The following is a 22,128-nucleotide window of genomic DNA, read 5'->3' as shown; positions in this document are numbered from 1 at the left end:
TTTTATGAAAGTTCTTTAGGGCACTGCCTGTTTTGTAGCAAATTATATGATCAAATGCCCATTTGTTACAAAGTATTTATGAAGCTGAGCTAACTGGTATGAGAACAAAGGTAAAACATAACGAAGACCTCTTCTGCGGGGAAATTAGGTGTGTTCCTCAGGATGCGGCCCTGCAAAAACTATTCCTCCAGGGAATGAGGAGTCTAAGAAATGCAAAATGGAGCTGACGGACAGTGTTCGGAGATAATTAGCTGATTGACTTTCCATGAACAGCTAATTTTATTATCAGTTAAATTGTTTGCTTCTCATTGTATTTCACCACTCATGCATCTCTAATAACAAATAGGCTTAATAATTACAAGCAATACCTGCTGTGATATTAATAGGATGATATGAACAACAAAATTACTATAATTAATCATCATCAGCATGTTGTTAAAATCTGCAGAAATATAGGAAATTCTGGGTAACATTGTGGCACCAACATCCCTTATATGATCACAAAAAGCTACACATTAGCTGGGAAATGTAACAGCACTTGCTTATGTGAACTGAGCCTGGCTGAACTACATTCTGCCACCTTAAACCAGATTACAGATTTGATACTTGATATGCAGCAATAAAAAGAGGTAGCTAAGAAAGATTCACCTGATTGTGTGTGTAGGGAAGGTGTTTCCTGGTTTATTATATATAGAGAGACAGACATTACTTTGACACATAGATTATCTGAAAACTAACTTGCCAAGGTCTTTCCTTGACAAGTACATGCAGAACAAATACCATTATTCCGTGTCCGTGACCTTAAACAGCAACGGTCATAAATGTTGCTTTTCTTGGTGTTAGCAGATGTGTTCTCAGGAACACTTTTGAGAAACCAGGAGCAGATAAAGATATCACCATGCTGACAGTGGCATCCTTTGCTGGACTGAGTTTGCATATCCCTGCTTCGCTGAGCTGACAGCAGGAGAGCAGCATGCTGAAATGACTTGAAGCCACTGCTTTCATTTGGGAAAAAAAAAATGCTGTGGGATTTACTGGGCTAACACTGCACTTCAGTGCTTCCTGAGCATGACAGCAGTAAGCAGAGCACACCCAAGAAACCACAGTAAAGCTAAGCTGGGGCACGAGAGCCAAAGTATCTGAAGTTACTCCCGTGCTTGCCTGCACTGTAATAAATGGCAGCCCCCGGGTACTGCCATCTGAAGGACCAGCCCACTCGGAAAACCGCGGCACAAAGATCCCAGCGTCCCTTCATCTGGTCCCACTCAGAAGGCTTTTCTGGGTCTTTCCTTCAGGGCTGGGAGAGAGCAGTTGCAGCCGGCCCCGCTGCAGATGCAGTGCAGCTCTGTGAGCCCAGCGGGCTCCCCGGCGCCCGGCTGGCACCTGTGCACTGCTTCCAGCCACCACTACGGCTTTGGGGTGCAGGGCTGGTCCCGGGGAGGCATTCACTGGATCCGCCTTCTGATCGGCGATCTTTGAGCGAGGCTGCATTTTTCATTGTGGAAGGACCTTTGGCTCTATCAGAATATTTAAAGACCAGCATCTCGAACTACATCCATGTTTATATGGGAAGTCAGTGGAAAGAGCAGATCCAGAGTGTCCTGTTAAGTAATATCTCAGTAGGGTACTAAAGTAAATGTTTTAAATGGCTCTGTACCCAGAGATAAATCTCTTTTCTTTCTCAGCTTCTATTTCCTCTTATCCATTTCATTTGTGAGCTTTCCAAGGCAGATATCTAGCTATGTGTATTTATGGAGGCACCTTGGCCTCTAGTTGCTATGGGGACACAAATAACCACTTTCTTAATGACATGTGGAATTTGAAAACGGAGCATTTTGGTCATAAACATTCACTTCTTCCTTCTAGTTTTTATTGCATATAAATGCAGCTAGCTACAAACACGCTGCTTGCGCAGGGAGAGCAAGCCGTGGGCAGGCTAATTTGATGCCTCCGGACATTCGCTGAGACAAGCAGGCTTAAGGACAGCTTATGGCCAGATCTGGCCCAGGGGCAGACAGACATGCATGCGTTTCCCACAGGCTGCTAAGCAAGTAAGTCCCAACCCAACAAGGTGCCTGGCCACACGCTTCCCGTTAGCTGTCCATCTGATCACTCCCATTGATTTTTCGATGCTTAAAATCTGCAAGCACCCGTTTTTTATGCATAAAGTTGTGTGTCTCCGACATTTGCTCATGCTCAGAGCTGCCATCCCCTCCGCACAGCTGAGCAGCTCAGCACCTCCTTTACAAGGCGTATTCCTCCTTCAAGGGCCTGATCCAGAAAGGGTTTCAAAGCACATCTAACACGTCTCTATAGCAAAGAGCACTACATAAGATACCATACCTGCAGCTATTTTCCTTCAACAGAGTGTCAGAACTCTACTTTTATTGCCCACGATCCAGCAAACGATAGCCCCATATTGATTCCTGGCAGCAATTAATCTGCTGTTCCTTGGCCAAGGGTCTCTGCACTGCACCTTGGAGCAAGCTTAGCACGAATTCACCTCATTGCATTTTCACCGAAAACAACTGTCTGCGATGAATACCTGAACTTGTTGAGGAACAGAGCACTTTTCTACCCCCTCCCCCCCTTTTTTTCCCAGGCTCTAGCCACATTTCCTTAAAAGCATTCCTTAGTCAATTAGCTAATAAAATATGCTAATGAAGTATAATTTTCTTTCAATATTTGACTGTCTAGGGGATAACGCTCTCTGCAGCCTCTAATCTAATCAGGATGCATTCCCTCACTAACCACTAATAGCAGCACTTTTTTTTTTTTTAATCAAACGGCCACACCAGTGCTGTCAACAATTAACTGAGCGCATTTGAACGGGTGTTATTTCTTCCTTAATGCAAATTAAATTCTGATAAATTCACTTGTTAGTTCACCACACTGAAAATTATTCCCCACTAATAAGAGCGCTAAACTGCAGCTTCTCCTTGAGCCGCAAGGAAAAGGCAGCCCAGAGCTGCCCGACTTTGGTGGCAGGTCAGACACTAGCACGCGAGTCAGAAACGCTGTCGTTTTGCTGTGTCCTGTTGGGAAAAGTTTATTTGGGCCAGCTGAATTCCCCCATGCCCCCGCCGCAGCGAGGCTGAGAGGAGGCGTCAGTGCCTCAGAGGCACTGCAGCGCGGTTGCCGGACGGCTCTTCCCGCCCCAGCTCTGTGACAGAGGACGAACCGTTCACCCCGCGCGTACCGCAGGCGCCCCGCTGGGGAGCGAGGCTCTAGCGGTGCCTCGCCAGCACGCAGAGACGCTGTGAGCAGGAGCAGTAAACGCAGCCGAAGCCAGGTTCGCCCCCCCGTGCGCGCTGCAAGCTGCCGCTAGCACCCACGAAGAGCGCGGCACCTGCCATCCCCAGCCCTCCCAGCCGGCGATTAGCCCGGGCAGGCTGTCTGCACATCAGCCACAAGGCAGCCATGTGGAAAGAAGCATAATGTACTTAAATTTGCTCAGCAAACTGCATTTCCACAGTCGTACGGACACGGCCCGGGAGGCGTTTGATTATGGAGGTAACTGGGCAATATAACTGTTCCTACCCAGCCTCTGGCTCTCAGGTTTTTGAGGGATGGGCGCTTCCTCTCAGCCGGTACAGCGAATGCTGAATGGCCTCTGAAAACCTCTGCTGCCTAGATCTATCTGTCCATAGTAAATTTTGTCCTGATGATACAGAAAACGTTGCTATATTCTGCCACGTCCAGAACTTACCTCATATCAAGGCTGCTAGCCAGTATGTTGTGTTTGGACTCACACAGGCACTCGGTTTATAATGGAAAGTTTACAGCAGATCTTTAAAGCCTCAAGAACAATGTCATTTTTTTAGGGATCAGAAATGTTCCTTCAATAAAGGTGCCTGCAATCATCTCAGTGAACATTAAGACAGACCTTGTCAATGGTCAAACTAAAAGACATGGTGTCAGCTTTCTACAGGGGAATATAGCAACCACTGCTCTGATCTAATGGATACTGGGGTTATCTCCAGGAGCAACTGGATTGCACTCCTAAAGATGAACATATTCCAGAGAACTCCCCACCTGGTAATTCTCAGCTAGACACAGTCAGGCTTTGAGCACTTTCAGAAGCCCCATCAGTTCACCTGTTTGTGTTTGCTTGTTTTAAACACCTAAAGAAGAAATGAAAATATTTTGAAAGGGGAAGTAGTGGGTGAAACAGTAGACTTGGGCTCAGAGACTGGCTTTTCTTCCCAGAGTCTTCTGAGTGATCCAGGGATGCCTGTGCTTCTGTTTCCCCAGAGAAGAGGTAAGGATGAAGGTGCTTGGGTCCTTCATCAAACACTTGAGACTAATTGGTAGGGATAGGAATTAGTTACAGTCTGCTGATTGGCACAGTATCGCTGGGGAATTTAAGTAAAATGTAATGTAAGTATGTAATAAAAAAATGTAAGTAAAATGTAAGCAAAAATGTAAGTAAAATGTAAGCAAATGCAAGATGGGGACACAGAGGTAGATGTGCAAAAAGCAATTAGAAATAGGCACTTTGCATCCGTTAGTAGCAATGAGAGACCCTGAGCGAGGCCAGCCCACATTTCACATCAGCACAGCTTGTGAATGAGCTGCAGATCCAGAATAGCTCATGCATCAACTATTTGAATGAAGAATCATTTCCAACAGCAAAAAATTAAAGATCATTGCAACTTGGGGACAATTTAGAAAGAGGCAGAGTTCCCATCCACTACATTATTTTTATTGTAAATAATTTGTTCAACTTCTATCGTTGATGCATTGGTTTCATTAACTTGAAATAGTGGCAAATATCAAAGGCTTCTCATTTTGGTTGTTCTTAGGGTTTCTTTCCCCCAACCCCCAAACAGGACAAAAAAATAAACAAACACAAAGGCTGTGAACAAGAGAGAGAGCAAACATATGCATGAAAAATCACCATCAGAGAGTGACACCCTTTACACAGAGGTCAGGACGGTCTTCCCTTGTCTCAGCCTGCTCACCTGACCCTACCTCCTGAATTGCAGCTCCTTGTTATCTCGCACCTTCTCTCAGCCCTGCTGAAGCTGGGGAAGGTTTGAATTTAGCAGCCGAAAGTGCTGCCTCTGCTCTGACCTGTGTAGCAGAGGTGACACCAGGGGCCTTGCAGTTTTCTCTCACACACTCCTGGAGATGTCCAGGAAGGAGCTAAGTTCCTCTCATTCTAGCAGGGGGGATTTGCTTCCTCTTCTGTTATGCCAGCCCCTATTGGACTCTCTTTCACAAGAAGCCGCTGGGGAATTTCATGCAGACCCAGTTCATACAACTCCCCCTAAGAGAAGCCGCTGGATCGTTCTGTAAAGCCATCTGCCCAACTCTGGTGTCCAAAGCGAGAGGAACTCCTATCAAAAACTTGCGGTAGCTGCAGAGCACTTTTAAAGACCTCAAGTGATCTTGACCTTGCTATAATCAACAGGCATCCATCTCATTAACAGACACGAAATTTTTTTCACAAGCCATGAGCACCCACCAGGGTTTTTATTTTCTTGAATTCCTTCAGTAAACATTTAGCCCACATAAATCTACTGGTGAACATCAGGGTAAGGCTGGAAGTCAATAGACTGTTATTCAGACAAAAATGGAATATCTGAGTTTAAACCGATCTAGGAATACCTGCGCTTAAATTGATCTAGGAGCTGCTTAATAATCAAAATGACTTTGGCATTTTCTTTTAACAGTTTGGTAGGCTTTAACTCTTCTTTGTGCCTGAGACTGCACATTCGCTCAGGCCTGGATTACTTGTACAGTGCCTTGCACTGTCCTTTTCTCAGATGAGCCCCAGGCACTACAATAAGACCCACTGTGAGTAATAATAAGCAATTCTGATAAACACATTTTGTTGTTTCTCATCGAGATCTGTCAATTAAATCTACTGCAAAAGCGTGAAAAGCAAAGAATCTAGCTACGAAATATCCTTTTCTTAATGAGGCATTTAAATAGCATCTCACATTTGTTCTCCAATTGTTTACATAGGCTGTCATTTGTGATGCATTGTTAGAGCCCTGTAAATCTCAGCTGGGAACAATATCCCAGAGAGCAGACAGGACCAGTTCTGCTTCAAGCTATGTCTCAATAGATTCACTGCCTTTTCTTTTATTATATTACTCATCTGAAATGATATCTGTAATCCTGCTAATGAAATGCAATAACATCAGACGCAGCAGCTGCCAAAAAAGAGAAATAATGTGAATTTCCATTAAAGTTTCTGAATTGATCTTCACTTTTTCTATTGCCAGTTGAAACATCTCTGTTTTTTCTGAAGGCCAGCTTATTTTTACAAGCATTTAATGGATAGCCTATGTTTTGTGTTTTAGATACCTTCCTCCCTCCAGTTCAATAGGTCATTAGGCATACATTTAAGTCTGTCTTAGTTCTGAATGTTTCTTACAGGATTCCAGCCAAAACAGACAAAAGAGCCCAAGGTGGGTGAAAGGTAGATAAATTATTCTTATTTTATAGATGGGAAAATGAAGCTCCCTTTTGGGAAAGTGCTTGACACAAAACTCACCCAAGTCAATAGCATGACTCCCACCCATTTTGAATTAAGCCTTAAAGACCCAAATCCTAAACATCACATTCCCTTCAATGGGAATCATCAGCCTTAAAAATCCCAGTCAGCCCTCAGACCTTTAGTGATATCTTTAGAAGACGAAAAGAGCCTTAAAGATCTGACCCTCAGAGTCTTGCTTAAGGTAACAGGTGACTAAGTGTACTGCACCTAAACAAGCTGGGTAAGCTAGACCTCAGCCATAATTTCTTAACTCAATGCACACTGAAAATATTCCTTATAGCCACATGTACATTTCTGAAAGCAAAACTCCAGGGATATCTGATCAGATGATTCTCAGACTGATTTAATATCTCTTCCTTCACAACCCTTCAAATGAAATTCAAGTGCTCAGTCAAAGTGAACCGAAGGTGCCTAGTCTGGTGCTTGCTCTTCTTGCCAGCCTGTCAGCCAGGAGCAAGAAGTTAGAATTCAGCACCCCAGCTAGAAATGCCGAAATGCAAGTTCTGGGTTTTAGCAACATGAGCAAGAGACACATGGGTCAGGGCTTGGATGGAAGGCTTTGACCAGAGCTAAGGGTGCAAAACAAAGTGTCTGTGAAGCACACGGCACCTTCTGGAGGGCCACCCAGCAGCTACACCACTGTGACTGCAGCTAGGGCACTCCCTGCAGTGGCCTTTCCCTTTTCAAAATGGGCCAGAATTAGTTTTCTGTAAATCCAACATGGAATTCATGATAAAGGAGAGACTGAAAAATTGGGGAGTAAGCATAAGCTAAATTTGTAGTTGCTTTGAAGATGAATATTGTGATGCTAACTCAGTTTGGCTTCTGCTTTCTTTTAACTATGTTAGGTCAGCAAAGCCATTCTCATTTCGTGGCTAGCTATTACAAAAGAAGTGAACGTATTCCAAGCTCTCATAGGTGTGCTTCAATTATTTTGGCAGATAAGCCATAAATTCAAATCACACAAATCTATACCAGCAGACAAACTCTTGTATTTTGTATGGAGAGGTTTGCTCAGATGTGCCAGAAATAAGGGGACAGGTCATCCTCCTGCTACTGCTTCTCGCGTAGATCAAAAATGAAGCGTAAGGGACAGTCTGGCTTCATGGCTAAAGCTGCAAGCCAAGGCAAGGATTCAGGTCTCTGTTCTGGCAGGCACATTCTGCAGGGGCAGGAAGCAATTTACTCAAGGATTAGATCTCAGATTGGGAGCTGGGGAGGAAGATGGCAGCGACTGATTTTTGTGGCAGGAGCTGTTGCTTACTTTGTGCTGAGCCTTGCAAAACAAAAAGTAAAGAGTTTAAGTACATACAAGCCTCACTGTGGCAATAACAAGAAATTCAAGCAGCTCCTAGTAAACTGAATTGTGTCGACAGGCATAATGTGGGAAAAGGAGCTTGGAATTGTCTCATTTGAGAGATACTGAAATCCATCGTAAACTAGTCTTCTACTGCTAGCTGTTGTGCAGCTAAGACAAAAGAAAAATAATTTAAAAATATGATATGAAATAAATTTCATCATATTTCCTCCTAATCTAGTCATTTACATTTACAAAGCCAACACAGATGAATGAGCAATTTATCCAGATGAAATCACGGTACTTCTTAGCGCCCATTTGCAGTAACTGCCCGTCCCTAGTGATTCGCCTTCATTGTTAATTTCCAGTTGAGTTGTTACGAATGCAGAGAGTGGAAAATTTATTGCAAACCATGGCCCGATGTGAGTGCCAACCCAGTGCGCTCTGCGAATCCGTGCTGGGGACGCAGCGCGGGGGCTGTGCGCTCTGCGGTCAGACAGCCTGCACGGGGGGATGTTGCCTGTCCCTTTGAAAACTCATTCACATATGGATTACAGCTGTGACTCTGGGCTAGCATGAACTACTTAGGGTAAAAACAGGGAGGAAGGAGTTTGAGATTTAAGAACCGTATGTTTTGCGGCTGCCTATCTATCCATGGAGAGCATCCAGCTGAAGGCCACTTATGGCAGGATCAGATCATGGACCTCTTTTTTCAGAGCCTGATCTCCTAATACGGAGCAGAAGAAAGATCCCTCTGCAAGCCTCTGTGCCCTAGATATAGCTTATTTGGGTCTCTTCATCTTGTGAGATACATGAAGGGCTCCTGGTTGATTGACAAGCCAGTACTAGGAAGCCAGCTTGGGAGAGCCATAAATAGCATAATTCAGCTTCTTAGAGTCCCCAGCAGGTGCATTCATCAGGCACATGAGTCTCTCCAGGCATCAAAATTGACAGATTTCATTAAGTTTCTTCAACCTGAGAATCCAGCAGTAATAGCCAGTGTGGAGAAATCAGAGGAACTGCAGGTTCTCAGCAGGACTGTGTTATCAACCAGTGCTGATTATACAGAGCCGGTAGGCAAGGCACTGGCTTAGCAGTCGCTGTTCTCGTTGGTGCTACTCTTAATGACTAAACCCTACAGCATCCTTTCTCATCTCTGAGCATTGCTGTTTAACATCATGGCCAGCCTCTAGAAGGGAATTACGTGATGCTGTAAGAACAGTCGTCCTTTCCAGCTGCAGCACTGGGTTCAGCTCTTGCATTTTAGCACAGGACTGGCAAAATGTGGAGTTTTTCCTTAAGCCCCTGCTCTTGGAGTCATGCTATTATGTGAACTCTCAGGTCATTAAAAACAGGAAAGTTGCAGCCATAAAGCTTGAAAATCCCTAGCAGACATTTTGGAAAGGAAAAAACTAAAGACCCCCCCTCCCCAAAGGACAAGTTTTAATACCTCATGTGCTTTCAGCTCCTCTCACAAGCCGTGCCTTGTGATTTCTAATCAATGAGAGATTTTTCTCCTTGCTCTTCACCAAGCCAGCCTGGCTTCCATGGCTCCATGTCCTGAAGCGATCCTTCAGGGTTTGGGGTAAACAAGAACCTGCTGGTTTTAGAATTTTGCTCTCCTTTCATCTGGTCAGGCCTTGTGAGCTGAGCACTATGGAGAAACAACTGGAGGGAGAACAGAGCTGGCAGCAGTTGCAGGAAGGAAAAGAGGGAGGCTGTGCATAGGCCTCCTGTGAAGCTGGAATTGGTTGTCCTCTGTCCTCTGAGGTGATATGGCATGTCCTCGTATTAGGCAATAAAGACCTTATTCAAGTCACTTAGAAGTCAATGGGAGACTTTGGTAGACTCACTGAAATGTCACACTGGAAGGGACTGCAAAGGAGCATCTGATCTGGCTTTTGTGCAGGGAGACAGACTGGGTATGCCCTGACCAGGTGGTCTGGAGGGTGATGACATCTAAGGGGCCTCCTGTTGCACTATGACTTCCAGAGAGATGCATGCTGCCCCGCAGTCTGTTAGGAGAAGGCTGAAAGAGAAACTGGTCCCCAACATGAAGAAGGAATTGCATTGTTTTTCTCCTTGTCCTCTCTCTAGTAGAAAGCAACAGGACATATTTCACTTGTCTTCTAGGGATCATTGATCTTATGGTCTCTGTATGAATGCTTGCAAGAAGAGGTCTTAAGACTGTACAGCAAACCTCATAAGTTTCATAGTGTCCAGAAATGATGCTGTTTATTCTTGAGTGCCACTTACTGACAGTCTCCTTCTTAATGATTTACCTTCCTTGATATTGCTTATTTTAAATACTCTGTGTAACATTTGTTAGCTCAGATGGAGAGGCCTGCAATTTTTGAGCTGAAGGAGTAGGAATTTATGTTTTATTTGGATAGCTGGCAGCTCTGCATGTTCCTTATCCTTGAGCCCCATTCCCATCTGTAGGCCAGTACTCTCTGGACTTGATGTTTTCAGTTTCTCCTTCAGCTTCCCCTTTTCCTTCCACCCATCACCAGGCTTCCTCCCACCTGGCCTTCCTTCTCTGCCTGCTCCTTCTGCGTAGAGGGCAATTTCTGGTCTCCCTAAGCCCACTCTTGCAGCTTGAAGTAGCTGTAGTTCCCTCCTGCAGGAGCAGGTTGTATCCATCAGTTTGTTACAGTATTGCTGAGAGCATGTACCCCTCCCACATCTTTCTGTTCTTCCTCCACTTTCAAGAGCTTTTTCAGCAACTTTTGTGCAGTAACCTTGAAAATATTTAATGAACTAATCACTGGCTCCACATATTACCTGTTCTAGAGGTATTTTTAGTTATGTGGTACTTGAACTAGCATCATTATTATAGTTTTTCTTTTTCTATCTGCAAGATTCCCCCACGCCAGCCCAATGCATTTTGCAAAGATAAAAATAGGTTGAGAGTTATTAAGTGAAGTAATAAGTGAAGAGCTATTGCCAGGGACAAGAGCTTGCAAAGTTTAGTCTACATGGTACTTCTTTCTCAATTAAAATCATCATCCTTACAGATAAAGAAAACCTTAGGTGCCTAACTCCTTATAAGCAATTGAGGAAATGGAGCAAGAGGCTTCCTTCTCATAAGTAAATTTATTGGCTTGGTTTCATCTCTGCCAACTAGCAAAGGGAACGAAGAAAACAGCAGTAAAGTCACCTAGGGCACAGCACCAGTTTGACTGAAGCTTCTCTGAACATGCCTTAGATGGTACAGGGTGAAGACCAGTAACACGCAGGCACTCGGCTGCCACCCATTTTTGGCAGAAAGCATCAAGCAACACAAGTGTCGAGGTTTGTAACATGTGAGTGTAAAAGATGTATTTTTGTCCACAACACATAGTTACATTGTGGAACTCCTTCCCAGAGGATTTTGCTGAGGTCAAAACTATAAACAGGTTTAAAAAGGATTTAGACAGATTCATGGTGGGCAGGTGCGATGTTTGCTATTAAGGATGGCGACCTGGGTCTAACATCTGCTACAGGAAGCGTCTGTGCAGCTGATGGCTGGAAGGCCGCAAGGGCAAGCTGCTGTTCTGCGCTGACCCTGGCGCTGCTGGTCCCTGCCGGGGTCAGTGGCTAGAGTGACCACAGGCTGACCCAAAATAGTGCTCTTCCATCTGGAGAAAAGCTTTGAATTCCCATGGGAATGGCAGTTTATCTTCAATGATTCTTCTCCACTAAAAATACAGAGATCCCAGAATCTCCAGCAATACAACTGGGATTGCTCCACTGACCTCTGTACAACAGAAACCACATGTTAGGCTTTGCCAGGATTGTTTCAGTCAGTGATGGTTTTGCTCAAGTGAGGCCTGAGGAAAATTTCAGTATTTCTTCCTGGCCTTCTGAGTCCACATCCTGCCTGTCATATAAGCACAGACCCAACCTAACGTTTGCCGCACTTAGAAACTCCTGAGCAGTAACATGCTGTGTGTCATTTGCATCCCATTTCTTTCATTTTAATGATTTAACAGTCTCTGCCACAATTCATAATTCTGTCTTTTTCCTCCTTTCTTAAATCCAGCAGCAAAAACTGATCAGTGATAAGAGATGCTGCTTGTGAAAGTGCTGCACAGGGCTTCCTCTCACTCACTGACAAGATACCAGCTGAGCAGAAAGCTTAATTGCATGGGTGATCAAAGGAAAATGTATGATGGGAGGTAGACTGTAAGCTTGTGTGTGTGTAGGAATGTATTTTAGCAAGAGAGTATAAGGAACACGTGAGTCTGACACACGTGAAATGACAGCAATGAATGCATGAGCTAGTTGGAAATAGCAAGCAAAACAAAGACATCCTCAGATCAGTTCAGTCCCTTCTCAGCTCTTGCCTAAAAGAACCGTATTCTGTAAGCTGTCATCCTTCGAACGATGCAAAAAGAAAAAGTTTGTTCTTTGCAAATGGAAAAGGAAGAGGGAGGGGAACCTTGTTGAGACAACAACGTCTAGGCACAGTTGGAAGAGACAGGTCAAAGCAATGAGCTGAACGGGAAGAAAGGACACAGGACACTGACACGGTGTGCTCCGCAGCACGGGGGGAATTGAACTGAGAAACAGAGGACTGAAAAAAACGTTGAAGGAATATGCTGGCCCTTACATGTGTTGTAAAGGGCCACATTGTCAGAGTTTCCATTTATGATCATGCTTTTTTGTATGCTTATTGTCTTTCCTCATACTCAGTTCTGCTTACATCACTGGGAATATCTGAGGAGTAAGGTACCTCTAAATATGAACACAGGTACCATTAAATGGGCTTATACACAAGCTTGCACCATTTTAACCCAAATCCATTGAAAACCTGATTATAGTTAAATTGGCATAAATTTCTGTGCCAGTGATCTTCAACTGATTTAAGCTGGATCAATATAAATCCAGTTTCAATTGATTTGAGTCTATGCAGAAATGCACTGCATTTTCACAAACTGAGGGGAAGAATTACTCTTACTGAAATATTAAATCTTATGCACTCTTCATATTCAGCTGCTGAGCTTTCAGACTTTTCCTGTTCTGCATTTTACAAATCCTTACAGGGAGTGAAAACAAGTAGTTTTGGAGCAGTTGTGTCAACAGCCTTTCGCTTCATCAATGGAACCTTTGTGCAATCACAGCAGCCTTGAACTTCAGTGCTTTATAAAATTCTAAAGACAGAGGAGAAGCCTAATATTTCATCCACTTACCCTGCTCTGAACTGAATATTTGTGTCCGACTAAAGCGTTTCTTTCAAAAAGGCATCTAGTCTTTACTTGAAGACACCTTATTTTGTAAAAATAATGAAAGCCCATCATTTCAGATGCTTACTCCAACAGTCAACCATCCTGCCTGTTGGAAAACAACTGCTTCATTCCTAATTTGAGTTTGTCTGGCCTTCATTTCCAGCCCTTAGTTCTTGTTGCATCTTCTTCTGCCCAAGTAAGTACCCCTGCATTTCTAAGAAGTCCAATTCAAGTTAACAAACATTGCATAGACCTGCATATCTCAAATGCGAGTGACACTCAAGGTTACTGAAAATTATCTCTCCCCCCACTATTTTCTCCCTTCCTCACGGGATGTGAAAGAGAAAAGAGCACTGCTAAAAGCAAGCGAGGTCGCCCTGACTGTTAGGGAACTGGGCAGTGCTGAGTCAGCTGAGAACCCTGCCAGATTGCCTGCATGATCTCAGATAAGTCATTTAATCACTCTGTGCTTGAGTTCCCAACTACACGGTCCACACAGTCTATTTATAGGCATCTTGAAGCACTATAGTGTTATTGAAGCTTATCTAATATAACACTGGGAGGGCAAACACAGTTGTGGTGTTGAATTGACACTGTAATGTTAAAAGCAGAGGATAGAAAAGCATTGCTGCTCATAGGTTGGCAGTGATAAATTACGCAGTCCTCTCCTTCCAGCCTCTCAAGTCTGTGATAGCTACAGTAGCACCTTGGTCTAATTTAGCACTGGAGGTGTCAAGCCAGTCTCAGCTTTCATGCAAGAGCTCATGAAAAATAAATTTGACACTTTTTCCAAGCTGAAAGGCCTCTAACCATGCCTCCAGCCTGCTAGCTGTAGTACTTACATGCTTTGTGAAATTTGTGTTTCACATCAAGAAGGGTATACGATGGAGGCACCTGAAAAAGAGAACAAAATGCAAGCAGATTAATTTTTCTTCCTTCTTCGTTCTGGGATCCCTTTTCCCCTCCTTCTGTTTAATGAAGAGATGATTCAGTTTGTCTCCAAGTTCTTTAGGCAATGATGATGCAAATATCAATTGCGTTTGCATGTTGGTATGTTATTATTAAGGACTGGTCGCATTTGATTCACATACTACCTGGGCCAGCCCTGCTTGGCCAATAGAAGGGTAAAATCCCAACAGGCGAGAGGGAAACCTGCTGGCCCTGCAGAGGCAGTGACTGCCCCCAGGATCAAGTCAATGGGACAACTTGAAGGGTGAGCTTAAAAATCAGGTTCAAGCATGCTAGGACCTGGGTCTTAGAGATATGAAGGGGTTTTCCTAAAGGGCCAGTAGGAAAGGGGTCAGGGTCTGTCCTTTCTGCTTGAAATCAGCTTGCCTTTGCATGCTGTCATTCACATGCACTGAAGCAATTCAGGTGTCGCGGTGTTGGATGGCAATCCTGAGGCCTTTTAGACTCTATTTTATTATGTATATTGATTTCTTAATATACTTTGTACGAAGTGTCTGAGAAACACAGTAAGAATTTGCTAGAGTGAAAAACTTAAAGTACCTTGAATTTATAAGGAAGGTGAACGGAACACTTATGGAAATAGCATGTCAAGTTTGAGATCTAGGTGGCAGAGGCAAGGGTCTAGTCTTAATGAGACCATACCCTTGCAGATGGCGCTGATTTAATAGTCCATATCTGTTCATTTAAGCACAGAGACTGAGCAAGAACTGAGTCTTAACTGTGGGGAACTGCTTTGGCTGTAGCGAGAGACCTCACTAGAAGAGCCAATTCAGCAAACTTCCTTCACTGGAGACATTAGGCACCTGTGTGGCATAGGCTAATACCAGTATGAAGTGGCGGTGAGATGTAACAGAACCTTGAAGAGCAGCAGGATTTCTTTTGGCAGAGGTGGAGAAACAGCCATGGCACACCATTTTCCCTGCCTGGGCACTTGTCACTGGTCAGTCTGGGTTCACCCCCATCTCCAGCTGAACATGATCTTCCCAGTCTAAGCAAAACCTGGCAGAGTTTCTCCACTTCGCTTCTTCGGCAGTTACATAGGAACCTAACCCTTCTGCTCTGTAAAGCTGCTCTGTCTCTTCTCACCTTCAAACTAAAGACTTAATGAGTTTTGCTGGGCAACCCCAGTCCCTGTTTCATTGCATCACCTAGAATTTATGCACTCACGCATAAATTGACCTACTGATCCTTTCTTCTTGGCATCATCTTCAGCCCTTAGCCCCACTTCTTCAAAATGTGCTTAGTGATATAAAAGGGAATTGTGATAGTAACCGTACATAAAGCATAGAGAGGAACAGTAGGCCATTCTGCTGATAGAGATCAGTCAGCACCTTAAGATAGGTTGTTTTCCTGAAAAGATTGCGAGTCTGGAGAAATACTGGTGCAAGGAAATAAATTTGCTGACTCAAAAGCTACAAATCAATATAGAAAAAAAAGAGTTTTGCTTTTATGTAAGTTGACACCCAACACAAATATGCAATACATATGTCTAGTGCTAGGAGTAAGTCAACTTTTTTCCAGTAATAATATAAACAGGCAGATAACACAATACAGATTTCAATAATGTAAAGCTTTATGATGATACCTGTGCTAAATGGTGCCCAGTGAATGGTTGGTACATAAAGTTCAGGTTTTTCCTGCTCGTTTTCGTTTCCTTAGTTTTAGAGGGATTTACTGGTCACTCCAAAGTCCTTATCTGCAGAAACTGCTGTTAAGTGAATCTCTACTTAAAGCCTGACTTGCCTCTCTGATGTACCTGTTAAGCAATAATAACTGCACCCAAATCAGGGGCTGGAATCCTTCAAACCAAGGACAGATTTCACCCTGGCATCAGTAAGGTCCGAGCCGTACCCAAACCATGTGGAACCGTGCTGGGCCAGGAGAGGGATGTTCCCCCTGGAATTCCTGATGGCTGCATGCCGCAGGGGACAATACAAGAAGCAGGCTTATCTTTCTCTGTTAGTGCAAAAACAAAAGAAAAGCATTTCATCTGCACTCACTACACTTAAGTCGTTCCACAGCTTCCAGCAGAACATCACGTCCTCGCATACTCTGCATATGCCTTATTTTTATAAGTTGTACGGCTGCTGTGGACTTGAACTGGGGAAACAGTTTTTTTTTTTTTTTAACATTTTAGAAACCTCTAAAAATACCTCAGATTGCTTTCTCATATGTAATAATTTTACACCTGCAAGGTCCAGAGCCCAGAATCTGTCAGAGATGGATGCAAGTGCTGTTTAGCTGGTAACAAACATACAGCACGTAAGACTGCAGACCAAAACCTGATATGTCCTGTCACAGGGCAGGTGGGGGCAGGATTTCAGAGCTGACATTGCCATCTCGAGGCAAGGAACTGGCTTTCTCTGATGTGAAGGCGGATCCTCTGGCTTTCTAAATACAGTGAGCTGTATCACCACAGTGCCTGCATCCCGGTGGGAGATCAGTATCTTACTGTGCTAGGTTCTGGTAAGGAGCAGTCAGGGCTAACTGGTGCTCTGGAGAGCTGCCCATCTGAATAAGCTGGGGAAACTGCAAGGCTTGTAACCTGCCTACGCTCACAGGGCAGGATGAGCGCGAAACAGAGCTCAGGTTTTCCGCTTCCCGCACCAGTTAAGCATGCATTAACTTCAGGACAGTGCTGCTTTCAAGCAGTGTAAAATTTCTAGTTCAGCCCTGCTTAGCAACTCTACCTTTACGTCTCTCTCCGATTTTTCAACCTGACACTTTCGGTGCTTCCCCCTCCAAATGCTACCATGCCTGCCATGGGATTCATGTCATCTAACTTTCGCTCTCAAAAAATTAGTCTTAGCTTCCGTTCTAGGTCTTGAGGCAAGACATTTACCTCCAAAATCATTCATGTCCCTTAGGTGCTTATCAGTTAAGAGGTGCCTGTCAGGATCTCCCCGCCAGGAGGGTGGGAAGGCATGTGTCTTACGGGCCAGCTGGCTTAGAGGATGGCCATTCGCCTCCCTTGAAAAAAAGCTAGGCAGACCCAAAAGTGCATAAACAACGCAAATACATTCCTCTTCAGAGCGGGCTGTGCCACAGAGGACTCACAGCGTCCTTTCCCAGGCACAGTAACGAGATTATAGCCACAAAAGAATGAAATAATTTTTTTATGACCTTGATAATTCTGTGTCCTTTTTTTTAAAGACCTCATAAAACAACCAGTAGAGTTATAGATTCTAATATTGATCAACTTGAAGATGATGCTGAGACATCAGCTTCCTACTAAGAGTGTCCTCTTCGTACTCCATTAATTATCTTTTGTTCTCTTCATTGTGCATCAATACAAGCTAAAGAAATGTAAGGACTGGAACAGCACCTGCTCTCACCACCCATTGTGCTAACTGAATAAAACACCCTGAAACACGCCACTGTAATTATTATTCTTTTATTCTTTTAAATTATTTCTGAAAGTGTTCTAACCTTCCTTTGCCTCTAGTTCAGCATTTTTCAGATACGCAAAGGGAAAAGAGAGCAAAAGACCATCCTTGGTTTATCTAGAACAAGCTGAATTGTGTTGTAGAAGCACCTCTTGTTTGGCACGTATCTTCTATGTCTGATGGTCAAGCCAGTTTTCCCTCCAGCTCCTTAACTGGTAGTCTAACACCACATTTTATATACAGTTAAGTTTCTAGTAAGTTGTCGTCATATGTAAAGTTCAACAATACTTTTTCTTCACAAAATAATAGCAAAAAATGCTGATTTTGTAGGTATGCATTGCATTCATTACACTTCTCATTCAGAAAAGGATGATTTAAAAACCTCTAATTCTATTTTTCAAATGTATTTTCCTAGCAAAAATAATTTTACTTTTCCATTCAAGGCAACTTTTCATTTTTTAGGAATTCAAGAATGCAAGGCCCTTCTGGGTCATCAATTCCAGTTCTATCCTTCCCCTGTGCAGCAATGCACAAAGCATCACATTTCTATATAAGATTTTAAATACCTTATCAGTAACTTAGGCTATGATTCAAGGAAGAGCCCTAAGCGGAAGGAAGATATTATGGGAATTGGATACTGCCTTTTGTGAGTACAAGCTAATCAGATAGTTACCCACTTTCATACCTCTTTCACATTTATAAGTGAAGGAATTATAATAAATCTGGTGATCTGTATGTAAGTGCATCACACAGTTCTTGCACTGAAGAATTATTTTAGGGGTTAGAGGTTAGAAGAATATCAATAAGAATTTGAATAATAGAATTTTTGCGAATAAGTGGTCTTTCTTTCAACATGTCCCTTTGAATGTTTTTTTCTCTCTTTGTGAAATGTCACTATTACTGCACTGCCGAATCACCCACTTTCCAACAGGCAGTCATTTTCCATGATTGCAGCAATTCAGAAATTCTGCCACTCCACCTGTTCATTAACCACAGATAGCCACGTCTTTGGCCAAGGTGTATTTGTTCAAAGGGATGACATCAGGTTATTGTAGCTGAGGATCGGATCCCAAAATAGATAACCAGATAATGGGAAAGCCAGGTAATTTTCAAATTCAGCATTCAACAAATCCTTCGTCGCTACTGCTTTTACATCCTGTCCTTGCTTAGGGAAAAATGTTGCAGTATTAGGAATCAGCAGCAATTCACAGCAGGTTAATCAGGAAAACTCCCATTCTAAGTGATGCCATTTATTGTGAACTTGGCTTCTGGATCTGATTATTTTTACTTACTGTTAATTTTGAAAGACAGTATTAAAAATGGGTGCTGTGAAAGCCTCCCTCAGTGTGTCCCACAATGATCTCTTGAAGCCTGGTGAACCAGTACGCTGGTCATGTCCAAACAGATATAAATAGATGACCCCACCTTGGAAATGACATGTAAGTAGCTACATATAGACAAGTACTGTCAGAACTACAAGACGGTTTTATATGAAGTTTAATATTTTAATCAGTGGATTGCAGTGAAACCAGCATACTGAAGAGCTAGTTCTGATCTCCAACTAGTCTTTCCAGAAGTGGGAGAGATTCAGAATTAGGTTTTAGCTGAAGTCCGTTCCAAACAACGTGAGCAGAGAGCAGTATCACTTAACAATCTCCTAGAGATTATTATGTGGTCACATGAACTTTGGCATATGAGATAATCTGACTGACATTCACAGTGACTACAGGGTGGAATTATCTATGAATACACATAACCATACTTTTACTGGGTTCCACATGGGCATGTTGATTTACACTGTCCAAATTTGTCTCTGAATTTGTGTTAGAATTTTCTGTACTGCTAGCTGGGTGTTTTATACAAAGAAAAATCCTCTTCCTTTACAAGGAATTTCCTGAAAAACAGAGACAGACACTGGAAAGAGCTTTTTCTCCCTCTGCTAAAGAAGAGAGTGGAAGTAAAGAGAATTTACACTCTTTAACAGATAGCAGGCTTGCCGGCCATCCCAATTTACAATTGAACACTTTGCAGTGTTCAACATGTTCACTTATTTCTGAGCAAATCTGACTAGAACTGACAAGTCTCTCTGCCTTCTAACCCTTGGTTGAAGACAATTGACTAAGGTTTCTGTATTCACCTTGAGAGCTCAATAGCAGAAGCACTCGGAAAGGTTTTGTCAGAACACTTTTTTCTACCCGGAAAATAGGATTGTTCTCACAAAACTTTGGATGTGTAAATTAGTATTGACTTCAAATTAAAAAAAAAAAGAAATAGAAAAGGCTTCATTTTCAAATCCTGTTTCGGGAATATGCTGAAAATTCGTCCCACAGTGATATTTTCATTTCTTTTATTTCTCATCTCCATGGAACTTTCATTACTTTTGCATTATTTTCTGACACATCAATCATGATAGCATATAAGAATATAACACCCTTTCAAGCGATGGGAAATAACCTGATATGAAATAATATTCAAATAAATGTACTATTAAATTGTAATACAAATTGCAGTTGAAATGAAATATTTATTGTGTCATAGCAGATTGAAATATTCCAAAATTATTTTGTAATGCAATCCTTCTCTCCCAAATTCTATTCCATGGAAAATTCAAACCTCATTTGTTTCCACGGTAATCTGCAAGGAAAACAAAATTTGGGAAACAGACTTTTCAAAAAAACATCTCCATTTGACCAATTCTTCTCGGGGGAAAAGTGATTTGTAGGGTTTTGTTTCCATTTGAATTGCCAGTCCCAGCACAAATGAAGTATACAACTTAGCTACGAAATCTCTCTGTATTTGACTTCCCTCTTCTCTTAGATGGCTCTAGAGGTTTATGCTTGCTCACTTCTTATGTCTGTGCAGACTGCTAACATTTAAATCAAGCACTGCACCTGAGCAAGTCGCCCAACACTTAGCGCAAGAGGGCCCTGAACTATTTGGGGAACTGTACGAAAACAAAAACAAGAAAGAGATCAACCAACTCAAAGGAAAATTTACAGGAGAACATAGCAGTGGCAGAACACGTGGTTCTATGAGTAGCAGCTGCCGTCACCCCATATCCCTGCCATGGCTCCTGCAATGGCTCCACTGGGCACGAAAGCGGCTGGTTTGCTGCCCTGTGCTTGCCGACTGCCCAGGCAAAATGGGCACACTGGGCTGCCACCTGGCTACTGGCAAATGCATGGGTGAAGGCCGCGTCCTGCCTGTCCTTGCTGCCCTGAAAACACTCAGCTACCCGCTTTTCTGAGACAGGTGGAACTAAGTCATCTCAGAGGCTTCTTTTCCTCTTTTAGGTTTATTTAAATTTGACCAAAGGGTCCAAAGTTATGTTGGGGAGAGCAGACAGAGAAAGATGGAGAGACAAGCAGCCCCCCGTGGTCCTTGAGGGGATGTGAGAAGTTGGGAAACAGAAAAGAACGGGAAATGAAGGTGATACATGAGAATAATAAGACATCATGGGGAAGTCTAGAAAACTAAATACTTTTCACAGTACTGAGTGCTACGAAGGGACGTTTACTGCCTCTCTGCTACAGATTCTCTAACTGTCACAATTTGTTGCAGCACAAGAGCGGTATATATTAAAATGCAAAGCTTGTGTTTTAAGGAGTTTTAAAAAATAAAAATTGTGTAAGTGTAGACAGATATAATTATAGCATTCGTATATACTGTTATGTATTCATAGATCCATTACTACATGGCTCAGGTATTTTGTGATGAATCACAGGACTAAGATTTCAGAAAGAACCTGGAGCATATTCTAATGGACCGATAAATCACAGCCAGGAGTATTTTAATGCTACAATAATGCACATATGAGATATCATTATACAACTAAATTTCCATCATGGGTTGTGCAGATTAACTATTAGGCTAATAAAACACCTACAGCTCCCTATGGTCTTATACTGCTCCAGTACATTCATAATTTGCAATTATCTGTGAATTATCTTTGATGCAGTAAGGCAAATGTGTAGCCAGGGTAAAATGTCGTAAGTTTGTTGGGAAATAGAACATTTCCACACTAACTGGGAATCTGTCTCAACAGATATACTTTTGGCAATACTCATTCTTGTTGTAGCACGGCTGGTTTTAACAGACCTACACAAGCTTACTGTTGGCCAGAATATGTTCATGAAGAGCTGGAGCATCCCTGATGTCTCAGGAATTCCCTCTGTTGTTTCCACTGAACTTTGAATCGAGCCATCGTTCGGGGCACTGTCTGTTACATTTCAGTCTCTCCCTGACCCCCAGCTAAGAATTTTCTGTCCAAAATAAGGGATGTATAAAACGTGTCATTCAAAGGCACTTCCAAGCTTTGAAAATCAACATCAGCTGAAGCATTACTCTTCTGTAGTGGCTTCTGTAATTCTTTAAATTATCCCTTCATGAATGCTAAATGCCCTGAAGTTACCAGCTTCTTCCCTGACCAGTCTCTCTCTTCTAGACAGATCAAAGGCTGTTTCTCCAGGTATTTCATCTGCAAATCTGTACGGTAACAGCAAAGAGCAAGCAAAAATTAGTATCTCCAGTTGCCTCTTTTCATCGGAAACCGTCTGTGGCTATATTGACATAAAAAGGAGGTGAGTGTCTACTGGAGCAGGAAGAAATGAGTGTAATGCATTGCTTAAGTACAATTTGAATATGTTTATCTACAAGATATTTTGCCAAGTGTAACTAATAACTGAGGAAGAAAATACTATTGTCATCACCCCCAGCACTGGCAGTAGGCATAAGATTCAATTCTTATAGGCAAGA

General features: G+C 42.8%; 1 protein-coding gene across 1 annotated transcript in view; it reads right to left on the bottom strand.

Annotated features, from left to right (window-relative positions):
• Nucleotides 1–22,128, bottom strand: part of TECRL (trans-2,3-enoyl-CoA reductase like) — a 60,552-nt gene that overhangs the window by 31,756 nt on the left and 6,668 nt on the right. Inside the window, exon 2 of the mRNA XM_026069470.1 lies at nt 13,861–13,912. Within this exon, the coding sequence (XP_025925255.1) occupies nt 13,861–13,912 (52 nt within the window). The remainder of the gene's footprint in view (nt 1–13,860; nt 13,913–22,128) is intronic.

This window comes from Apteryx rowi, unplaced genomic scaffold (assembly GCF_003343035.1).
Source record: "Apteryx rowi isolate R43461 unplaced genomic scaffold, aptRow1 scaffold_298, whole genome shotgun sequence".
NCBI lineage: Eukaryota > Metazoa > Chordata > Aves > Apterygiformes > Apterygidae > Apteryx > Apteryx rowi.
The sequence above is the reverse complement of the archived record's forward strand: the minus strand, read 5'-3'. Positions and strand labels throughout refer to the sequence as shown.